Genomic DNA, 25,598 nt, shown 5'->3' with positions numbered 1-25,598 from the left:
GCTGCTGCTGCTGATGATGAAATAGGAGAAGAAGAAGAAACAGAAAAAGAAGAAGAAGATGTTGTATTCCAATTTAACCGTATTTAACTAAGTCTATGGAAACTGAACACTTTCGTTGCCTCTATTCCTTTTTGAAGCGTACACCGGATTCCTGGCTCTATACTTTGTGACCGTTGCATCGTTTGTGCTGCTCATCGTCTTTTGGAAAAAAAACATCTGTAAGACACTCTTGCTACAGACAAGTGTGATTGTGTTCCTAAACGATTCATATCCAACAGCACACAAACTAGAAGCAAACAAGCAAGCAAACAAACAAACACAAGTAAGTGTGCGTGCGTGCGTGTGTGAGTGTGCGTGCGTGTGTGTGTGTGTGTGTGTGTGTGTGTGTGTGTGTGTGTGTGTGTGTGTAATTATTTATCATTTTCTGAATCCAAACATTTGTAGATATGACATGTTAACTTTGAAAATGTGCGCACAAATAAATGAAATAAGTTAATTAGCCACTACGTTCCCATGCATCACGGAGAAGAACTGGACCCTCGCAGACTGTCTTAAGGCTAGCGAAGCCTCAGTACATGTTATGTAGGCCCGGTGTTGGCTTTTTTGTTGTTGGTGTTGATCTGTTACTTGCAGATTGGGTAAATGTTTGTGTATGTCGTTTCACGAGACTTGTTTTGTGTTACATAACTTCTTTTTGTTTTAATTACAAGAGATAAAAAAGTACACCTTCACAATATAACTGCAGGTAAGCTGAATACAATCAAGCTTCTTTCTGTGTTGATGTTGTGCAGACTATGCTTCAGAAGAGGAAGACGACACAGAGGTATGAACACATTGTGCTCTTATACGTGAGGGTGTGTGTATGTGCGCGCATGCCCTTCTGAATGCGTGTATGTATGTATGTGTGTGTGTGTGTGTGTGTGTGTGTGTGTGTGTGTGTGTGTGTGTGTGTGTGTGTGTGTGTGTGTGTGTGTGTGTGTAAATGTGAATGTGTGCTTTATTGTTTGTTGGTTTGTTTCTTCGTTGTTTAGTCGATGTGTTGGGGGTATTTTGTAAGCTGACATAATTTTGGTTTTGTCTAGTTATTCCATAAATAAATCAAAGACAGAAAACAGCGAGAAAGAAGGGAAATGTAAAATAATCTCTTCTCAAAAACAGCATTAAACAAGTCTGTGGTATGACCCCTCGATGTGGGCGAGCGTTCGAGCGTGTGAAGATGTGTTAGTGTGTACATGTTTGTGTGTGTGTGTACATGTGCGTGTGTGTGTGTAATTGTGTGTGTGTGTGTGTGTGTGCATATGTGTATTTGTGTGTGTGTGTGTGTAGGTGTGTGTGTGTGTGTGTGTGCGTATGTGTGTGTGCGTGTGTGTGCGTGCGTGCGTGCGGACGTGCGTGCGGACGTGCGTGCGTGCGTGTTTTATGAGGTATTGGCCGAGCGTATGCTAGTAAGACGCGCTTGCAAATGAAAGCAAAGTTCGGTTCATGCAAAGATAACCACCACTGTTCCAGACACTGCGGATGGGAACGGACAGCCAGCCAGCGAACAAACACCGTCCTTGCTGTCCCAACGTCGTGTCTACAACGTCTAGTTAAACTACGATATTCTATTGAAGACTGATTGTGTTGATAGCCACCTTGTTATACCGTTAACTGTTTTAACCTTTAACATTTGTAATGTGTTGTTTTGTCAATAATTAAAAGTTCCAATAACATGCAATGCTTGGGTATGTTTATTCTGAAGTTTTGACCGTTAGCAGTGTTTGTGTATAACCACCTGGTAATAGTAGGCTAATACCACCATTGTCTATCTACCTACTACTTCCCTGTCGTTCTCTGACGTCACATCACCCTGCAAGGTCAGCTAGACCAGTCCACTCACACACAGGGGTGACAGCATACGACCTCTCGCACATCACTACCGGCCGTCCATAAAGATAAAGTATTGATCGAAGCTATTCAATGGGAAAGTTCACTCACATGATACCATGCTAAGAGTAACTGCAAAACCCAGTTCTTTCTTTTTTTACAATTCCTGAACACGTGATCTGTTGTTTTTTTCCAGATGCCTTTACTTGCCTCTTTTATCGTACACAAAGAATGTTCTACTTTATAATGTTTATGTACAATTCTTACCACTCTATCTTTATACATGTTTGATTGCTTACACACCAGAAAAAACCACTTCCAAGGGAACACACACGGACAATACAATTCAATATACAATGTCATAATCCGTTCAACGTGACACTCAACGAATACATATGTGTCTTTGCTCGACTGTCCATCACATTAGCACTCCGCATACAACATACAATTAACAGCTTCCGTGGGCAGGGAGACAACTCAGTCGGTAGCGGCGCTGGCTACACAACCCGTTGTCGCTATCGGCGTGGGTTCGATACCGACGTTCGGCGAGGGATTTATTTTACATAGTCAACTCTGTGCAGACTTTCCTCAGTGTCCGAACACCATCGTGCGCACGCATACAGAACAAAATTCACAGCGAAAGTCAAAGGGCTTAGAAACATCAATACAAGCATGCAGGAAAAAGGAGAGTGCGCCGTAATGTATGGTAGCTTACTTTCCCCAGTGAGACAGCAGCCCACATTTCCTTTAGGGTAACCTATTCAATCTATATGAAAGCTTATTCTTATTCTTATCCTTTTGCTGCCTGAGAACAAACATGGTAAACAGCCAAATGCTAATGCTCACGCATACAATGGCAGTACTCTAACCAGCGTATTTAGACGGACACGTTCCGTGGAATTTCTGACTGTGGCTTTGAAGGAGTTGTCTTTCCTTTATGATTTTGTGTCACTGAATGTCTTTGGTTGTCTCTCAATTATTGTGTTGGTCAACGTTGACTTCCCTTTCTGATTTTTGTCGATGACTTTTTTTCCCGACCGGAAGACTGAAGTCCATCTCTTCATAGTGCCCGGATGAAACTGCTGAGAGGTCGTTCTGTGGTGATCCCCACGTGTGTCTCTCTGGCGGCCCTGAACGCACACACGCACACACGCACACACACACACACACACACACACACAAACACACACACACACACACACACACCCACAGTAATACACACACACACACACACACACACGCACGCACACACACACACACACACAAACACACGCACGCACACACACACACACACACACACACACACACACACACACACACAATGCAGGTTTGAAACATGGGTGCTCACGTTTTCAGTTATATCTCAATACTTATCCGTGCACAGCTAGCATACAGGGTTACTTTTTTTTTTTAAACATACCACCCTCTAAAACGCCTCTTTAAGAAAACTCTTATGCATGTTCAGCGAATTACTTCGCATTTGGTGTTCACTAGCTTGATATGTGCGATGATAAGGTCACACAGTTTTAAATATGTAGGTGGCATGGTCTGATTGGTACGCTTTTAGCAAACACATCAAAACAATCTGAGATTGCCCCAACAGTAGGAGCGTTCAGATCAAACCACACTCATCGGACTTGAACCCCCCAGGCTCCCTGTAAATACGTTTCAACTCATATATTGTCTGAGGATGATTTTTGTTTGCCAGGCCCTTCGGGAAAAAGAAACTGACAGGTAAATAGGGCTAACATCGGGTTAGTTTGGCTACCACTCAGTGCCAAATCTCTTTCGGTCAATCCCTGAATTTAGATTTTCTGTCAAAACAGCATAAAAGTCAGACTATTTACCGTAGACACATGAAACTATGTGAACTTATCATCCCATATCCCAAGCCAATGTGCACCCATTATGTGGAGGTTATCTGAAAAAAGGTAACCTGAGTTTAGACAGTGAAAGGCGCATGAGGGGGGCTGGGTGGGGAGGGGGGTGTTTTAAATGCCGTGGTTATCAGAGAGAGATAGGGAGACTCGAGAGAGAGAGCGAGAGATGGGAGGCTGAGAAAGAATGTGTGTGCAAGAACAATGGTTGTGTGCGAGGTGATATATGGCTATACACTGGTCAAGGTGGGAAATGGGCTCGGCGTCTGTTACAGCATGCAAAGCTGATCACTTTACGCTCGGTCAGCAAAGCAGCAGCACCTGCACTCAATAATTAACATTGAAGTAAATCGCTGAAGTCATTTCAAACCCGTCACAGTACCTACCTATGGGCACGTGCTGAGTGTTGGCGGGCGTGACGTAGAGGGCGATACCCTGTCCTCTGGCTTTCCTGGGGATAAGAAGAACACACGTGACAGAAAGTCCGTTAACTTTCAATCAATAATTGCTAAACAAGAATGAATAGTGCATATAATAACGTAACAAATTAAACGTCGAGATGCATTTGAAGTTTTGAATGTTTTAAATGTACAATAAAAACAAAGATGGAGAGAGAGAGAGAGAGAGAGAGAGAGAGAGAGAGAGAGAGAGAGAGAGAGAGAGAGAGAGAGAGAGAGAGATCAAATCAAATCAAATCAAATCAAATTTTATTTTACGAGGGTTGTGGCATAAGCAATATAAACGAGGTTCTTTTCAACCAGCCCTCGCCCAGAGAGGGACTACTCTAATCTTATAATACATATTATATACAGACGTAAAACAATTACAAACAAGTCGCGTAAGGCGAAATTACTACATTTAGTCAAGCTGTGGAACTCACAAAATGAAACTGAACGCACTGCATTTTTTCACAATGACGGTAGACCGCCGCTTCTGCAAAACGGAGTGAAACTGACGAGCCTGTTTAGCGCGGTAGTGGTTTCGCTGTGCTGCATAGCACGCTTTTCTGTACCTCTCTTCGTTTTAACTTTCTGAGCGTGTTTTTAATCCAAACATATCATATCTATATGATTTTGGAATCATGAACCCACAAGGAATAAGATGAAATTATTTTTAAATCGATTTCGTAAATTTAATTTTGATCATAATTTTTATATTTTTAATTTTCAGAGCTTGTTTTTAATCTAAATATAACATATTTATATGTTTTTGGAATCAGGAACTGATGTAGAATAAGATGAACGTAAATTTAGATCGTTTTATATATAACAAAAAAATATTACAATTTTCAGATTTTTAATGACAAAAGTCATAAATTAATTTTTAAGCCACCAAGCTGAAATGCAATACCAAAGTCCGGCCTTTGTCGAAGATTGCTTTACAAAAATTTCAATCAATTTGATTGAAAAATGAGGGTGTGACAGTGCCGCCTCAACTTTTACAAAAAGCCGGATATGACGTCATTGAAATGTATTTATCGAAAACAAGAAAAAAACGTCAGGGGATATCATTCCCAGAAACTCTCATGTCAAATGTCATAAAGATCGGTCCAGTAGTTTGGTCTGAATCGCTCTACACACACACACGCACAGACAGACAGACACACACACACACACACATACACCACGACCCTCGTCTCGATTCCCCCCTCTATGTTAAAACATTTAGTCAAAACTTGAATAAATGTAAAAATAAGAGAGAGAGAGAGAGAGAGAGAGAGAGAGAGAGAGAGAGAGAGAGAGAGAGAGAGAGAGATAGAGAGAGAGGAAGAGGGAGAGAGAGAGAGAAAGAGAGAGAGAGAGAGAGAAAGAGAGAGAGGGCGAGAGAGAGAGAGAAAGAGAGACAGAGAAAGAGAGAGACAGACTGAGAAAGAGAGAAGAGAGAGAAAGAGCGAGAGAGAGAGAGAAAGAGAGAGACAGAGAAAGAGAGAAACAGACAGAGAAAGAGACAGAGACAGAGACAGAGAGAGACAGACTGAGACAGAGACAGAGAGAAGAGAGAGGGAGAGAGACAGAGACAGAGACAGAGGGAGTGAAGGCCGCCAGCTCACACGCGTGTGTTCAAGATAACACCAGCTCCATTGGCACCGTCTGAACGATGAGAGCGCTGCCGGCACAGACAGACGACGAGGATGACGATCACGATGACGGCGACGATAAGCAGGACGACGAGAACGACAAAAGGTATTGTCACGATCGATGGTTCACCGCCGCGATCTTTACAACCTGTCAGGAAGAGAGTCTTTGGAAAATGTTTATTACATTAAAAAGTGGGCGAAGTAAAAAAAAGAAGGAAGGTAATAGAAAGAAAGAGAAAATAAGAAACAAGTCGCGTAAGGCGTAAATACTACATTTAGTCAAGCTGTGGAACTCACAGAATGAAACTGAACGCACTGCATATTTTAACAATGACCGTAGTCCGCAGCTCGTGCAAAACGCAGTGAAACTGACGAGCCTGTTTAGCGCGGTAGTGGTTTCGCTGTGCTGCATAGCAAGGTTTACTGCACCTCTCTTCGTTTGAACTTTCTGAGCGTGTTTTTAATCCAAACATATCATATCTATATGTTTTTGGAATCAGGAACCGACAAGGAATAAGATGGAACTGTTTTTAAATCGATTTCGGAAATTTAATTTTAATTATAATTTTTATATTTTTATTTTTCAGAGCTTGTTTTTAATCCGAATATAACATATTTATATGTTTTTGGAATCAGAAAATGATGAAGAATAAGATGAACGTAGTTTTGGATTGTTTTATACAAAAAATAATTTTATTTACAATTTTCAGATTTTTAATGACCAAAGTCATAATTAGTTTGTAAGCCTCCAAGCTGAAATGCAATACCAAAATCCAGCCTTCGTCGAAGATTGCTTTACAAAAATTTCAATCAATTTGATTGAAAAATGAGGGTGTGACAGTGCCGCCCCATTTTTGAGTCACTTGAGAAAAAGTGACTCTATGTAATCGGTCAGTGTTAGTCTGTCCGGCCGGCCGGCTGTCCGGCCGGCCGGCTGTCCGGCCGGCCGGCTGTCCGGCCGGCCGTCCGTAGACACCACCTTAACGTTGGACTTTTCTCGGAAACTATCAAAGCGATCGGGCTCATATTTTGTTTAGTCGTGACCTCCAATGACCTCTACACTTTAACGATGGTTTCGTTGACCTTTGACCTTTTTCAAGGTCACAGGTCAGCGTCAAAGGAAAAATTAGACATTTTATATCTTTGACAAAGTTCATCGGATGTGATTGAAACTTTGTAGGATTATTCTTTACATCAAAGTATTTACATCTGTAGCCTTTTACGAACGTTATCAGAAAAACAAGGGAGATAACTAGCCTTTTCTGTTCGGCAACACACAACTTAACGTTGGGCTTTTCTCGGAAACTATAAAAGTGACCGGGCTCAAATTTTATGTGAACGTGACTCCCAGTGACCTCTACACTTTGACGTCTGCTTTGGTGACCTTTGACCTTTTTCAAGGTCACAGGTATGCTTCAGGTATGCATTGTGTTGTGAATAGCAATTTCTTCCTGTCCATCTGATGCCTCATATAATATTCAGAACTGCGAAAGTGACTCGATCGAGCGTTTGCTCTTCTTGTTTTACAAAAAGCCGGATATGACGTCATCAAAGACATTTATCCAAAAAATGAAAACACATCTGGGGATATCATACCCAGGAACTCTCAGGTCACATTTCATAAAGATCGGTCCAGTAGTTTACTCTGAATCGCTCTACACACACACACACGCACAGACAGACAGACACACACACACACACACACACACACACACACACACACACACACACACACACATACACCACGACCCTCGTCTCGATTCCCCCTCTATGTTAAAACATTTAGTCAAACCTTGACTAAATGTAAAAACAAGAACAATTAAAATAGGGGGCGAGAGGAATATGATGTTCTTGCGATGAAATAAAACTATAAAAAAAATAACTCATCACAAACAGAAATACAAATCTGTTCTTTTTACATTTAGTCAAGTTTTGACTAAATGTTTTAACATACAGGGGGAATCGAGACGAGGGTCGTGGTGTATGTGTGTGTGTGTGTGTGTGTGTGTGTGTGTGTGTGTGTGTGTGTGTGTGTGTGTGTGTGTGTGTGTGTCTGTCTGTCTGTCTGTGTGTGTGTGTGTGTGTGTGTGTGTGCAGAGCGATTCAAAACAAACTACTGGACCGATCTTTATGACATTTGACATGAGAGTTCATGGGAATGATATCCCAGGACACGTTTTTCATTTTTTCGATAAATACCTTTGATGACGGCATATCCGGCTTTTTGTAAAAGTTGAGGCGGCACTGTCACACCCTCATTTTTCAATCAAATTGATTTAATTTTTTGTAAAGCAATCTTCGACAAAGGCCGGACTTTGGTATTGCATTTCATCTTGGTGGCTTAAACATTAATTCATGACTTTGGTCATTAAAAATCTGAAAATTGTAATTAAAATTATTTTTTTATAAAACGATCCAAAATTACGTTCATCATATTCTACATCATTTTTTGATTCCAAAAACATATAAATATGTTATATTTTAATAAAAAAAAAAGCTCTGATAAATTAAAAAATAAAAATTATGATCAAAATTAAATTTCCGATATCGATTTAAAAACAATGTCATCTTATTCCTTGTCGGTTCCTGATTCCAAAAGCATATAGATATGATATGTTTGGATTAAAAACACGCTCAGAAAGTTAAAACGAAGAGAGGTACAGATAAGCGTGCTATCCTTCTCAGCGCAACTACTACCTCGCTGAACAGGCTCTTCAGTTTCACTCCGTTTTGCACAAGCGGCGGACTACGGTCATTACTAAAAAATGCAGTGCGTTCAGTTTCATTCTGTGAGTTCCACAGCTTGACTAAATGTAGTAATTTTGCCTTTCGCGACTTGTTTTTATTAACGTTGTTTTGCTTCCAAAGACTCATGACCTCAGCGACAGCCTCGAACACACACGCACACACACCCCCACACAAATACACACACCCCCCCCCCACACACACACACACACACACACCCACACACACATACACACACACACACACACACAAATACACACACACACACACACAAACACACACATGCATTCAGACACTCATTCACATCCCCCACCCCCCCCCCCCCCCCCCCCCCCCCACACACACATACTGCCACTAAAACACACACACATACACACATGTAGACATGAAGGAACCTGACAGTTACTAACCAGTCGATGGTGTCGGTGTGTACGGCTGCTCCATCCTTGTGGTTTCTGGAAGATACACATGCAGTCACACTATCTTTGTCACTCATTGCATTTTCTCAGGAATATGAATCGCAAGTAAGCAATACACACTACTACACTGGAAGACACATATCCGTTATTTAGCAACCTGTTTTTATTTTATTTTATCAACGCTTGTTTGCTTTGGACTTTGAAACCAGACCTTTCTTGCTCAAGGGTAGGATAGCAAAACCATTTCATTCACACTTGAGACGTCAGGGTTAGCACAGACAGTTTAGCTCGCGTATTTCGTTTCAGATTGTGTCATTGTGTGCACAAAGGCCATACCTCCCAATTCTTCCCCTGTATAAATGTAAAGGCGTGTCTGCCTCTGTGCTCGGGCGAGGCGCGTTCAGCAGGGAATTCCCTGAAGCGCTGTTTACATGGCAGGCTTGCAACCAACTTTCCCCAAAATGTCAAGTGATTTTAGTCGGTGGCAGGTCAAATCACAATCGCCGCCCATGGGAACAGCACACACGCGCAAACTGGTTTTAAGCGGCGATTCTCGCCAGACTGTACCATTCGGGATTTTCGTTGTTTTCGTTGTTTTCCTGAGAAGGGAAGTAACTGCATTAGCGTGGGTTGGCTAGAGCTAACCAATCAGTAGCGTGGGTTGGCTAGAGCTAACCAATCAGTAGCGTGGGTTGGCTAGAGCTAACCAATCAGTAGCGTGGGTTGGTTAGAGCTAACCAATCAGTAAGCATGATAAGAAAAGTCTGCGCAAAATATGTGACAAGTCACGGCCGAGTCGAGCGGTGCTCAACTGAATTTTGGAGTCGTTGCTGAATCTGTCCTAAATCATACCTAAATCGCTGGGGCCGTTCACATGGCAGACTTGTCGCCCACTTGGCCTCGACGATTCGGGAAAGATTTTCAAACGACTAAAGTTGGGGAACAGTTGGTTGCAATTCTGCCATGTGAACAGCACTTAACTTGCTCTTCTTTCGAGTGGCATGGCTTGTGTGCTGTTTCACCATGAAGGCCATCAATTACAAACTAGTCCAACATATGTTCCTTGAAGTGTGTACCACCTTGTTAATCGTCAACGATTCCTGGATGTTTTTATTCGGGAACAAGTATCATTCATTTGGACCACACACACACAAATACAACACAAGTATTGAGTGGAACATTGTTGTCAAATGGTGCATAAATAACATACACGGCAATTTACAACATTCATTCAGAAAAAGAAGAACCCTGAATCCGTACACAAGCGATTCAAAAGTGTCCACTTTCCGTGTCAACGATTCAATGAATCACCACATATCCATCGTGTATACGTCAACACCTTGCCTGCTTCCTGCGTCAACGATTCAATGAATCAGCACATATCCATCGTGTATACGTCAACACCTTGCCTGCTTCCTGCGTCAACGATTCAATGAATCAGCACATATCCATCGTGTATACGTCAACACCTTGCCTGCTTCCTGCGTCAACGATTCAATGAATCAGCACATATCCATCGTGTATACGTCAACACCTTGCCTGCTTCCTGCGTCAACGATTCAATGAATCAGCACATATCCATGGTGTAAACGTCAACACCTTGCCTGCTTCCTGCGTCAACGATTCAATGAATCAGCACATATCCATCGTGTATACGTCAACACCTTGCCTGCTTCCTGCGTCAACGATTCAATGAATCAGCACATATCCATCGTGTATACGTCAACACCTTGCCTGCTTCCTGCGTCAACGATTCAATGAATCAGCACATATCCATCGTGTATACGTCAACACCTTGCCTGCTTCCTGCGTCAACGATTCAATGAATCAGCACATATCCATGGTGTAAACGTCAACACCTTGCCTGCTTCCTGCGTCAACGATTCAATGAATCAGCACATATCCATCGTGTATACGTCAACACCTTGCCTGCTTCCTGCGTCAACGATTCAATGAATCAGCACATATCCATCGTGTATACGTCAACACCTTGCCTGCTTCCTGCGTCAACGATTCAATGAATCAGCACATATCCATCGTGTATACGTCAACACCTTGCCTGCTTCCTGCGTCAACGATTCAATGAATCAGCACCTATCCATGGTGTAAACGTCAACACCTTGCCTGCTTCCTGCGTCAACGATTCAATGAATCAGCACATATCCATGGTGTAAACGTCAACACCTTGCCTGCTTCCTGCGTCAACGATTCAATGAATCAGCACATATCCATGGTGTAAACGTCAACACCTTGCCTGCTTCCTGCGTCAACGATTCAATGAATCAGCACATATCCATGGTGTATACGTCAACACCTTGCCTGCTTCCTGCGTCAACGATTCAATGAATCAGCACATATCCATGGTGTATACGTCAACACCTTGCCTGCTTCCTGCGTCAACGATTCAATGAATCAGCACATATCCATGGTGTATACGTCAACACCTTGCCTGCTTCCTGCGTCAACGATTCAATGAATCAGCACATATCCATGGTGTATACGTCAACACCTTGCCTGCTTCCTGCGTCAACGATTCAATGAATCAGCACATATCCATGGTGTATACGTCAACACCTTGCCTGCTTCCTGCGTCAACGATTCAATGAATCAGCACATATCCATGGTGTATACGTCAACACCTTGCCTGCTTCCTGCGTCAACGATTCAATGAATCAGCACATATCCATGGTGTATACGTCAACACCTTGCCTGCTTCCTGCGTCAACGATTCAATGAATCAGCACATATCCATGGTGTATACGTCAACACCTTGCCTGCTTCCTGCGTCAACGATTCAATGAATCAGCACATATCCATGGTGTATACGTCAACACCTTGCCTGCTTCCTGCGTCAACGATTCAATGAATCAGCACATATCCATGGTGTATACGTCAACACCTTGCCTGCTTCCTGCGTCAACGATTCAATGAATCAGCACATATCCATGGTGTATACGTCAACACCTTGCCTGCTTCCTGCGTCAACGATTCAATGAATCAGCACATATCCATGGTGTATACGTCAACACCTTGCCTGCTTCCTGCGTCAACGATTCAATGAATCAGCACATATCCATGGTGTATACGTCAACACCTTGCCTGCTTCCTGCGTCAACGATTCAATGAATCAGCACATATCCATGGTGTATACGTCAACACCTTGCCTGCTTCCTGCGTCAACGATTCAATGAATCAGCACATATCCATGGTGTATACGTCAACACCTTGCCTGCTTCCTGCGTCAACGATTCAATGAATCAGCACATATCCATGGTGTATACGTCAACACCTTGCCTGCTTCCTGCGTCAACGATTCAATGAATCAGCACATATCCATCGTGTATACGTCAACACCTTGCCTGCTTCCTGCGTCAACGATTCAATGAATCAGCACATATCCATGGTGTATACGTCAACACCTTGCCTGCTTCCTGCGTCAACGATTCAATGAATCAGCACATATCCATGGTGTATACGTCAACACCTTGCCTGCTTCCTGCGTCAACGATTCAATGAATCAGCACATATCCATGGTGTATACGTCAACACCTTGCCTGCTTCCTGCGTCAACGATTCAATGAATCAGCACATATCCATGGTGTATACGTCAACACCTTGCCTGCTTCCTGCGTCAACGATTCAATGAATCAGCACATATCCATGGTGTATACGTCAACACCTTGCCTGCTTCCTGCGTCAACGATTCAATGAATCAGCACATATCCATGGTGTATACGTCAACACCTTGCCTGCTTCCTGCGTCAACGATTCAATGAATCAGCACATATCCATGGTGTATACGTCAACACCTTGCCTGCTTCCTGCGTCAACGATTCAATGAATCAGCACATATCCATGGTGTATACGTCAACACCTTGCCTGCTTCCTGCGTCAACGATTCAATGAATCAGCACATATCCATGGTGTATACGTCAACACCTTGCCTGCTTCCTGCGTCAACGATTCAATGAATCAGCACATATCCATGGTGTATACGTCAACACCTTGCCTGCTTCCTGCGTCAACGATTCAATGAATCAGCACATATCCATGGTGTATACGTCAACACCTTGCCTGCTTCCTGCGTCAACGATTCAATGAATCAGCACATATCCATGGTGTATACGTCAACACCTTGCCTGCTTCCTGCGTCAACGATTCAATGAATCAGCACATATCCATGGTGTATACGTCAACACCTTGCCTGCTTCCTGCGTCAACGATTCAATGAATCAGCACATATCCATGGTGTATACGTCAACACCTTGCCTGCTTCCTGCGTCAACGATTCAATGAATCAGCACATATCCATGGTGTATACGTCAACACCTTGCCTGCTTCCTGCGTCAACGATTCAATGAATCAGCACATATCCATGGTGTATACGTCAACACCTTGCCTGCTTCCTGCGTCAACGATTCAATGAATCAGCACATATCCATGGTGTATACGTCAACACCTTGCCTGCTTCCTGCGTCAACGATTCAATGAATCAGCACATATCCATGGTGTATACGTCAACACCTTGCCTGCTTCCTGCGTCAACGATTCAATGAATCAGCACATATCCATGGTGTATACGTCAACACCTTGCCTGCTTCCTGCGTCAACGATTCAATGAATCAGCACATATCCATGGTGTATACGTCAACACCTTGCCTGCTTCCTGCGTCAACGATTCAATGAATCAGCACATATCCATGGTGTATACGTCAACACCTTGCCTGCTTCCTGCGTCAACGATTCAATGAATCAGCACATATCCATGGTGTATACGTCAACACCTTGCCTGCTTCCTGCGTCAACGATTCAATGAATCAGCACATATCCATCGTGTATACGTCAACACCTTGCCTGCTTCCTGCGTCAACGATTCAATGAATCAGCACATATCCATGGTGTATACGTCAACACCTTGCCTGCTTCCTGCGTCAACGATTCAATGAATCAGCACATATCCATGGTGTATACGTCAACACCTTGCCTGCTTCCTGCGTCAACGATTCAATGAATCAGCACATATCCATGGTGTATACGTCAACACCTTGCCTGCTTCCCGCGCATTGAGGCAAAGCAATATATACCCGATTTTTTGGTTAGTGTTATTTACGCAAATAATTCGGCAACTTTGTTCCACTCTGCACACACATGTACAGGCTGTGCTTTCGTGGTAATTAGGTGCCCAAGTGGCAGCATGATCCTATCCTGTGCAAATGCCTGTGGTAATTAGGTGCCCAAGTGGCAGCATGATCCTATCCTGTGCAAATGCCTGTGGTAATTAGGTGCCCAAGTGGCAGCATGATCCTATCCTGTGCAAATGCCTGTGGTAATTAGGTGCCCAAGTGGCAGCATGATCCTATCCTGTGCAAATGCCTGTGGTAATTAGGTGCCCAAGTGGAAGCATGATCCTATCCTGTGCAAATGCCTGTGGTAATTAGGTGCCCAAGTGGCAGCATGATCCTATCCTGTGCAAATGCCTGTGGTAATTAGGTGCCCAAGTGGCAGCATGATCCTATCCTGTGCAAATGCCAGTGGTAATTAGGTGCCCAAGTGGCAGCATGATCCTATCCTGTGCAAATGCCAGTGGTAATTAGGTGCCCAAGTGACAGCATGATCCTATCCTGTGCAAATGCCTGTGGTAATTAGGTGCCCAAGTGGCAGCATGATCCTATCCTGTGCAAATGCCTGTGGTAATTAGGTGCCCAAGTGGCAGCATGATCCTATCCTGTGCCGACCTGCTATAACACGGGAGACAATGTGCCTTTAAAGTAAAGTCAGACCTGGGGACCTCTGTTTTGCACTAGGAGTATTCTCAAACAAACTTGATGTATTTTCAGAAAAATGAGCGTACTTCACACAGCATTTGAACATCCATGATTCAAACATGCTTCACACGCGTCCGTCGCATGGTTAAGCTTACCAATGTATTTGAAACAAATGCTTCTTCCAATGTTTACTGACAAAAGCTGTGAGCATGTGTCCAAATTCGTCGCGATATAACCTTCGTGGTTGAAAACGGCGTTAAACACCAAATAAAGAAAGATGTGTCCAAATACCGCATTAGCTTCGGGATGCGCTTGAAAAGACAAGAAGTCCAGGACATTTTCTCGTCGTATTCTTTTTCACTGAACGTACTGATCGTATTATAGAAAACCATGCGTGCAAAATACCGCGACATCGTATGGGTTCCCAGGTCTGTAAAGTCTTGTCTGTTCCCGTCTGGGCTGACAAGAGGTTGGGGTGGGGGCTCACGTGCGGGTCATATGGACTGGGCATATCGGACTGATTTACAACAAAGGCCACTGCAATCAAGACAGATGAAAATAACTTAAGTGTTGCATTTCAAGAGCACTTTTGTGTTGCATTCAAGACTTGTAACATGGGAACAACCTTCTTTGTGTGATACGGCTCACTTATTCTATAGAGTGTATTCATAAATATTATAACTTAGTTGTCATTTTCCCCCCCAACACAAATCCTTTGTTTTGAAGTAGTCTACAGGTTATGTATTTCAAACGTCTGCAATAGCGCTGAGTTCAATAATCATTTTCAAGATTTGCTCTATAAATCTCTTAGCGCACTGTGATTGTTTCAATAACGATATTGTCAGTAACGACAATAGATCAAAACGTTTAACAAGGCACATTTTTCTGCTGGCGTTTGAATAAATTGTGGAGAGGTCGAGTTAGATCTACTTTTGTGTGTGTAAATATCGGGGGTATTGACGGTTTAATCGTCGACCATGCATTCTACGATTTGATTATCCTCTGCACCGTTTTATCGATGAGCAACTTACAGTATGAGTTACAGTTATGCTAAATGTACCCATAAGCTTACAGTTTTGCTTTGATATTCGGATAATTATTGGTAGAAAAACATGTATCTGAATGTTCTATGCTCCCAAACAATGAACAACCCTCAAGCAACAGAGTGACGTCCCCTGATTTCACAGTGACACGTTGGTTCCCTCATTCGCAACAAATAAAGTTGGCATGTTATTTCTCGCAATGTATCTGCAATCATCAGGGAGGTTGGTGCTATGATTACATGGTAAGCATGTTATGTCTCGCAATGTATCTGCAATCATCTGGGAGGTTGGTGCTATGATCACATGGTAAGCATGTTATGTCTCGCAATGTATCTACAATCATCAGGGAGGTTGGTGCTATGATCACATGGTAAGCATGTTATGTCTCGCAATGTATCTACAATCATCAGGGAGGTTGGTGCTGTGATTACATGGTAAGCATGTTATGTCTCGCAATGTATCTGCAATCATCTGGGAGGTTGGTGCTGTGATTACATGGTAAGCATGTTATGTCTCGCAATGTATCTGCAATCATCAGGGAGGTTGGTGCTGTGATTACATGGTAAGCATGTTATGTCTCGCAATGTGTCTGCAATCATCAGGGAGGTTGGTGCTGTGATTACATGGTAAGCATGTTATGTCTCGCAATGTATCTGCAATCATCAGGGAGGTTGGTGCTGTGATTACATGGTAAGCATGTTATGTCTCGCAATGTATCTGCAGTCATCAGGGAGGTTGGTGCTGTGATCACATGGTAACCATGTTATGTCTCGCAATGTATCTGCAGTCATCAGGGAGGTTGGTGCTGTGATTACATGGTAAGCATGTTATGTCTCGCAATGTATCTGCAGTCATCAGGGAGGTTGGTGCTGTGATTACATGGTAAGCATGTTATGTCTCGCAATGTATCTGCAATCATCAGGGAGGTTGGTGCTGTGATTACATGGTAAGCATGTTATGTCTCGCAATGTATCTACAATCATCAGGGAGGTTGGTGCTGTGATTACATGGTAAGCATGTTATGTCTCGCAATGTATCTGCAATCATCTGGGAGGTTGGTGCTGTGATTACATGGTAAGCATGTTATGTCTCGCAATGTATCTGCAATCATCAGGGAGGTTGGTGCTGTGATTACATGGTAAGCATGTTATGTCTCGCAATGTATCTGCAATCATCAGGGAGGTTGGTGCTGTGATTACATGGTAAGCATGTTATGTCTCGCAATGTATCTGCAGTCATCAGGGAGGTTGGTGCTGTGATTACATGGTAAGCATGTTATGTCTCGCAATGTATCTGCAGTCATCAGGGAGGTTGGTGCTGTGATTACATGGTAAGCATGTTATGTCTCGCAATGTATCTGCAGTCATCAGGGAGGTTGGTGCTGTGATTACATGGTAAGCATGTTATGTCTCGCAATGTATCTGCAATCATCAGGGAGGTTGGTGCTGTGATTACATGGTAAGCATGTTATGTCTCGCAATGTATCTGCAATCATCTGGGAGGTTGGTGCTATGGTTACATGGTAACCATGTTTTGAGGCCTTCGCGTCTTTAGTTCACATCGTAGCTGTCTTGAAATATGCGAAAACCGTTCATTGCAGTACTGAACTGGGGGCCCCTGAACTGGCGTTGTCGTCTGCTTTATGTACGTAGGACAGTCAATGGACTGCCAAAATAGCATGGTCTAGCTCGAAACCTGTCAAAAAAAACCACTTCTGCTTTTAGCTGCGGGGAATTTTAGGGTCAAGCATCATTGTTTGGTATTTGTGGAGACGATAAGCTACATGCCACTAACACGGCGGATGAAAAGAATCTTCGCAAATCGAAACAAGTCGCGTAAGGCGAAAATACAATATTTAGTCAAGTAGCTGTCGAACTCACAAAATGAAACTGAACGCAACGCAACGCAGCAAGACCGTATATACTCGTAGCATCGGGAATTGACAAGAAGAGCGGGGTATTCGTTGCGCTGAGAAGGATAGCACGCTTTTCTGTACCTCTCTTCGTTTTAACTTTCTGAGCGTGTTTTTAATCCAAACATATCATATCTATATATTTTTGGAATCAGGAACCGACAAGGAATAAGATGAAAGTGTTTTTAAATTGATTTCGAAAAAAAATTTTGATAATAATTTTTATATATTTAATTTTCAGAGCTTGTTTTTAATCCGAATATAACATATTTATATGTTTTTGGAATCAGCAAATGATGGAAAATAAGATAAACGTAAATTTGGATCGTTTTATAAATTTTTATTTTTTTTTACAATTTTCAGATTTTTAATGACCAAAGCCATTAATTAATTTTTAAGCCACCAAGCTGAAATGCAATACCGAAGTCCGGGCTTCGTCGAAGATTACTTGACCAAAATTTCAACCAATTTGGTTGAAAAATGAGGGCGTGACAGTGCCGCCTCAACTTTCACGAAAAGCCGGATATGACGTCATCAAAGACATTTATCAAAAAAATGAAAAAAACGTTCGGGGAATTCATACCCAGGAACTCTCATGTCAAATTTCATAAAGATCGGTCCAGTAGTTTAGTCTGAATCGCTCTACACACACACACACACACACACACACGCACACACGCACGCACACACGCACATACACCACGACCCTCGTTTCGATTCCCCCTCGATGTTAAAATATTTAGTCAAAACTTGACTAAATATAAAACAAGTCGCGTAAGGCGAAAATACAATATTTAGTCAAGTAGCTGTCGAACTCACAGAATGAAACTGAACGCAATGCCATTTTTCAGCAAGACCGTATACTCGTAGCATCGTCAGTCCACCGCTCATGGCAAAGGCAGTGAAATTGACAAGAAGAGCGGGGTAGTAGTTGCGCTAAGAAGGATAGCACGCTTTTCTGTACCTCTCTTTGTTTTAACTTTCTGAGCGTGTTTTTAATCCAAACATATCATATCTATATGTTTTTGGAATCAGGAACCGACAAGGAATAAGATGAAAGTGTTTTTAAATTGATTTGGACAATTTAATTTTGATAATAATTTTTATATATTTAATTTTCAGAGCTTGTTTTGAATCCGAATATAACATATTTATATGTTTTTGGAATCAGCAAATGATGGAGAATAAGATGAACGTAAATTTGGATCGTTTAATAAATTTTTATTTTTATTTACAATTTTCAGATTTTTAATGACCAAAGTCATTAATTAATTTTTAAGCCACCAAGCTGAAATGCAATACCGAAGTCCGGGCTTCGTCGAAGATTGCTTGACCAAAATTTCAATCAATTTGGTTGAAAAATGAGGGCGTGACAGTGCCGCCTCAACTTTCACGAAAAGCCGGATATGACGTCATCAAAGACATTTATCAAAAAAATGAAAAAAACGTTCGTGGATTTCATACCCAGGAACTCTCATGTCAAATTTCATAAAGATCGGTCCAGTAGTTTAGTCTGAATCGCTCTACACACACACACACACACACACACACACACGCACAGACACACATACACCACGACCCTCGTTTCGATTCCCCCTCGATGTTAAAATATTTAGTCAAAACTTGACTAAATATAAAAAGAGGCATAGCCTAGCCTCACTGTGTCACAGGCGCATGAAATATTTTAGAAAAACACTCCTGTTTTTAGCCGCGGGAAATGTAGTGTCAAGCACAATTTGGTAATGTGGAGAAGATAAAGTACATGTCACTAGAATGAGAAGAATATTCTCAAATCGAGAGAAAGGCGACAGCATCGCTGTGGCAAAGGGAATAGGAATAATCTATCTGGAAACGTTAGCGCATTCCAAGAGTGCGCTAACAGTTTTAAGCGCATTGCCATTGGCCAATCAACTGTTTCACATCAGTCATGTGACACCAGTACTTACTGACAATTAACAATATTTGTAGTAACAAGTGCAACAATATAAAAGCTTTTCAATACTTTCTTTACTTGAATGTGATCATATACCTAAATGTGATCATTAAACCTCAATGTGATCATATACCTAAATGTAACTTTAGTTTCAAACACAACCACCATATCAACTGAAAACGGCAACAATACTGAATTGGTCCCGAATATCCAAACAGAGTGAACTGACATTAGAAAACATCAACCAACCGACATGCACCTACATTGTGGTAACCTTTCTGCTGTACACGCAATTTAAGAGAGAGTGAAAAAACCCACCATGGCTTACTGATTGAATCAATGATTGCTTGATTATTTGAATTGTACATTGATTTATTGGTGACTTCCTAAATTGCTTGAACAATAAAGTGATTTATCAAATAAAGTGAGCTTTGATTTGTTTCCCAAATATAAAGCGCTCGCGCTGGACCCGAGTACTCTTCAGACTGGCTCGCTCCCCCAGTATGAAAGTTTTTGTCTTGTGCACGTTTAAGACCAAGTGATTGCTCTGTGTGAATTACAGGCATTCCCTTTGCTATATAACTACATTGCATGCGAGCCGAGGATGTGCGTGGTGACTGGCCTTTCTCTTTTATTTGATCACAGTGAAAAAATATACTGCCGTCCCTCTTCGTAACTGGTGAACTGGTGGCCCACGAAGTTCTTTTACTGTCCTGGCTCGCGGATTCTTGCATTTATCACGCCCCAGGTAGTTTTACCAAATTCTTTAATGTAAAGTGAAGGTAAAAGACTGAAACATATGTAAACAAAGGAAACCAAAAGAAAAAAATACAAATTAATATGAAAAGAATAAAAACACAAAATCGCGACCTCTAAACCACCGCAGTCGCGACCGAGCAACCATCGCTTGGTAGAAAATGGGGTACACAAAAAATTAAATTATTCAAACACTCAACGAGCAAAGCCTGGCAAATCGTCTCGCATGCGATACGCATGCTTTTTACGACGCTATATTTCTCGTCACTGTGTGACGCGTTCGGCTGTACTATCAGCTCAATGGCTGGCTGTTGCTCCGTCTGAATTCGTCCCACCGCCAAGTCGTTTTTGTGGTTTATTTCGCATTTAGGTCCCAGGTAACATGAAGTTTTAATACGATCAATCGGACCTATTATCAAGTTAGTGTATCAACTTTTGAACGAACTGCGTCCAGTAGTTTCCCAGCAATAAGCTGTTAAGTCGAGACAGACACACATACACACACACACACAGACACACACACACACACACACACACACACGATTAAAGTCTGTTGAGCCCAAGTACTAGCGTACTCGGGGATAAAGCATACATTTGATCGCCAACGCGAGAAATAATTATTTCCATGTGCCCCAAGCTAAAACCTGTCTTTGCTATAAAACAAAAATATTTTATTTGTTGTACCCAAAACAAAATACAACAAGAAAGGTGAAGTAAAGAAGAAGAATAGTAATAGAAGAAACAAATATCTAACCAACAAAGGAAGACAGTTGACAAACAAAATAAATCTGTACTCACCGATACCAGGACAGCACAGCAAAGAAATCTGTACTCACCGATACCAGGACAGCACAGCAAAGACAGAAATCTGTACTCACCGATACCAGGACAGCACAGCAAAGACAGAAACCTGTACTCACCGATACCAGGACAGCACAGCAAAGACAGAAACCTGTACTCACCGATACCAGGACAGCACAGCAAAGAAATCTGTACTCACCGATACCAGGACAGCACAGCAAAGACAGAAACCTGTACTCACCGATACCAGGACAGCACAGCAAAGAAATCTGTACTCACCGATACCAGGACAGCACAACAAAGACATCTGTACTCACCGATACCAGGACAGCACAGCAAAGAAATCTGTACTCACCGATACCAGGACAGCACAACAAAGAAATCTGTACTCACCGATACCAGGACAGCACAGCAAAGACATCTGTACTCACCGATACCAGGACAGCACAGCAAAGAAATCTGTACTCACCGATACCAGGACAGCACAGCAAAGAAATCTGTACTCACCGATACCAGGACAGCACAGCAAAGAAATCTGTACTCACCGATACCAGGACAGCACAACAAAGAAATCTGTACTCACCGATACCAGGACAGCACAACAAAGAAATCTGTACTCACCGCTACCAGGACAGCACAACAAAGAAATCTGTACTCACCGATACCAGGACAGCTCAGCAAAGAAATCTGTACTCACCGATACCAGGACAGCTCAGCAAAGACATCTGTACTCACCGATACCAGGACAGCTCAGCAAAGACATCTGTACTCACCGATACCAGGACAGCTCAGCAAAGACATCTGTACTCACCGATACCAGGACAGCTCAGCAAAGACATCTGTACTCACCGATACCAGGACAGCTCAGCAAAGACATCTGTACTCACCGATACCAGGACAGCACAGCAAAGAAATCTGTACTCACCGATACCAGGACAGCGCAGCAAAGAAAGGAAGAAATAAACGAAAAAAAACAAGAAGAATAAAACACAATATAATAGGGGGCGAGAGTAAAAGGAGTTTCTTGCACACACACACACACACACACACACACACACACACACACACACACACACACACACACACACACACACACACACACACACACACACACATACACACACACTAACACACATACACACACACACATACTAAAACACTGACACACACACACTAAACACACACACACACAATCACAAACACACACACCTAAAGTGTGGATGGTTACCTAAGAGGCGGCACTGGGTGTAGTGCCTTTCTAGTGCACTTGCACTACAACAGCACTGGGTGCAGTACTCGCTCCGGCATCGAAGAATTTTGCACTAAAAAATGCACAAAATTTGACCTATTTCGTCGCCTATAGAGGACGGAAAGAATGTCATTTTGAACATTGTTATGACATTCTTTCCGTCAAAAATGTCAATTTAACGGTGTTAAATGAAGCGACCATCCACACAATTAGGTTGCCATCCAGAGTTTAGGTTGCCATCCACGTGTGGATGGTTGCCTTATGGTGATTTAGGCAACCAAACCTGTGGAAACATGGGTACAAACACACATGCACACACACACACACACACACACACACACACAGAAAGGCGCACACACACACACACTAACACTAACACCAACACATTCAGACAGAAATAAACCTGACTAGTGACTAACCAGTGGATGTTGTCGAAGCAACCATTCTTGTTGTTCCTGGAAGATACAGCCACACAATATCTCTGTCACTCACTGCATTTTCTCAGGAATATGAACCACAGCTAAGCAGTAAGCCACCATGCTGAAGGACAACAGTCTGTGTTTAGTACCCTGGGTTTTCCACCCATGCCTGTAACGTTTGCGTTGGGATTTGATTGCAGGCCTTTTCTTTTCAAGGGTCAGGTATATAATTCACGCCTGACACGTCAGGGCTAGGACAGACAGTGTAGCTCTCGTATGTCGTTTCAGACAGTGTCATTGTTTGCACAAAGACTACCTCCGTTTTCGTTCCATGTATAAATGGAAAGGGGTTATTCTCAAGATCTGTGTACCATTTTGTGGCATGCATTTTCAGCCCTTTAAATGATTATAACGTGTAATGAATGACAACGTAATGTATTCTCTTTACTTTTTTTTAAAAGTAATACTCCAGTTATTACCTGCTATTCAGACTTGGTCGTGTGACAGACGTTTTCTTCCACACGAGATTACGTTGATTGTCTAACGAAGCCGTCAGGCTGAGTTAGACATCAGCTAATCGAGTGTGGAAGAAAACTATGTCACACGACCAAGTCGGAATAGCATTTATATCTCACAGCTTCTACAGAGGAGAGAACAAACACGTTTTGCGTACTCACGCTTGACAAACCTAAACACAGGAGCAGCCATTGTGGAGAGATCTACTTTTTGACGAAAGTGACCGAACAACTATGAATGACGTCTCGGTATATGTGAATGACGTCACAGTCATCGTCACAGTCTGTATCTTTTGAAGCATCGCAATCTTCATGACGTTTGTCTGTGTCTGCATCCGCGAAATGTTTGTTCTTTCCGGGATCTTTGTCATCTATGTTCATAACTCTGTCCTTCTAGATTCAGACTAACAAGCCTCGTGAGCGAGCCACTTTCCAAGGGCAGCTAAATTTGCGTATGGAAACAGTTCTGTCGTCTGGGATGCCGTTTTCAGTATTCTCAACGTTGAAGAATTTGTAAAGAGAGAAAACGATAACAGCAGGAGAAATAAAAGTCGTGTGTGCATTTTGGGGCTTTTGGAGGGACGATTTCGAGTTTGAATCCGTTCTTGCACATGCTCCAAAGCGTGTAACATACAATCTTGCACACGTTTGCTTTAGTGGTGGTAAAGAAGGAAAGCGTGTGACATATTATGATAGAGGCATTCAACAACAAAACAAAGTACACATTTGTATTCTTGTGTATTTGTTAGTATTTAAATTCATGTACTATCCTGTGATTTCCATGTTATGCGAGTGATGTACTTTGACATGTTGGTAATTTACTGAACGGAGATAATCAAATTGTGCGACAGAAAGAAAGTTTCTAATTCTTTCTGTGCACGCCAAGGATATACTTCGAACCAGTATTCATTAATGAAATAAATGTAAAATGTCTAAGTTAAATAAAGAAATATCACTTTCGTAACATGGTTTCCACTGGTACACAGCTCTGGAGAATAACCCATATGGCAATTTACAAAATTAATCCAGAAAAAAACAGCCCGGATTCCGTACAGGCAGCACTTAAACCTTTCATTGTTCTGTTTCACAACCGATTCAAAAGTATCTACTTTCCGTATTAACGATTCGGTGAATCACCACAGAGCCATCTTGTATCCTTCCACTTACGCATGTAGTGCACGTCAACAGCTCGTCTGCTTCCTGCGCAAAGAAGAACTGCTGTTTTTGAATGTACACTGTATACAGATTTTTTTGTTTTTTTGTTAGTTACGCAAACAATTCAGCAAATGTGTTCCACTCTGCACATAACTGTTCAGTGCCCAAGTGGAGCATGCTCCTATCCTGTGGAAATGCCTGTGCCGATCTGCTATAACACGGGATAACATGTGACTTTAAAGTAAAGTCTTGTTTGTTCCCTCTGTGTTGGCAAGATGTGTTGGAGTGGGGGGCTCACTGGCGGGTCATGGACTGGGCATGTCGGGGTTGTTTACAACAAAGCTCACTGCAAACATGAAATAACTTGAGTGTTGCATTTGAAGAGGATGTTTGTGATGCATTGGAAGACTTGTAACATGTGAACAACCTTCTCTGTGAGAAACCGTTCATTTATTCTATTGAGTTTATTCCAAAATAATATAATTTAGTTGTCGTGTTTTTTGTATTTTTTATCCCAACACAAATTCTTTGGTTTGAAGTACAGGTTATGTATTTCATACGTCTACCATCACGGTGTTATATATGTTTATCCTGTGTTCATACCATATACCATGCACTTAATCTGACGGCTTCGTTAGACAATCAACGTAATCTGTGGAAGAAAACGACCAAATCTGAATAGCAGGTAACATAGACCGTGTCAAATACCTAAAGCAAAATAACAAATTGGTTTGTTTGTTTGTTTGCTTAACGCCCAGTCCACCACGAAGGGTGATATCAGGGCGGAACAAATTGGTAAGCTAGCGAGCAAGCAAACCTACGAGAGTGAAAGAGGGGGAGAGAGAGAAAGAGAGAGAGAGAGAGAGAGAGAGAGAGAGAGAGAGAGAGAGAGAGAGAGAGAGAGAGAGAGAGAGAGAGAGAGAGAGAGAGAGAGAGAGAGAGAGAGAGAGAGAGAGAGAGAGAGAGAGAGAGAGAGAGAGAGAGAGAGAGAGTGTTCAGTACTCACATTCCGACAGTCTTGCATACAATCTGTGGGTGGTTTGATTGAAGCCTTATTCTGAAAAAT

The 25,598-nt window shown here is 42.3% G+C and overlaps 1 protein-coding gene across 3 annotated transcripts; it reads right to left on the bottom strand.

The window, feature by feature from the left end:
• Positions 1–1,714: 1,714 nt before the first annotated feature.
• On the bottom strand, positions 1,715–25,598 carry LOC138974225 (uncharacterized). 3 transcript variants are annotated; one of them, XR_011458346.1, is made up of 5 exons: positions 25,539–25,598; positions 8,976–9,020; positions 5,794–5,968; positions 4,130–4,194; positions 1,715–2,996 (listed from the first exon to the last, which is right to left on the bottom strand). XR_011458346.1 is itself a non-coding variant. In XM_070346954.1 (5 exons), the coding sequence occupies exons 1-5, from the start codon at positions 24,546–24,548 to the stop codon at positions 2,839–2,841; spliced, it is 447 nt and encodes a 148-aa protein (XP_070203055.1). In that variant the 5' UTR covers positions 24,549–24,671; the 3' UTR covers positions 1,715–2,838. The 3 variants fall into 3 exon arrangements, 2 of the variants coding, with proteins under 2 accessions (XP_070203055.1, XP_070203053.1); XM_070346954.1 differs by lacking the exon at positions 25,539–25,598 and adding an exon at positions 24,545–24,671; XM_070346952.1 differs by lacking the exon at positions 25,539–25,598 and adding an exon at positions 22,863–23,309.

This window comes from Littorina saxatilis, linkage group LG8 (genome assembly GCF_037325665.1).
Source record: "Littorina saxatilis isolate snail1 linkage group LG8, US_GU_Lsax_2.0, whole genome shotgun sequence".
NCBI classification, from domain to species: Eukaryota; Metazoa; Mollusca; class Gastropoda; order Littorinimorpha; family Littorinidae; genus Littorina; species Littorina saxatilis.
The sequence above is the reverse complement of the archived record's forward strand: the minus strand, read 5'-3'. Positions and strand labels throughout refer to the sequence as shown.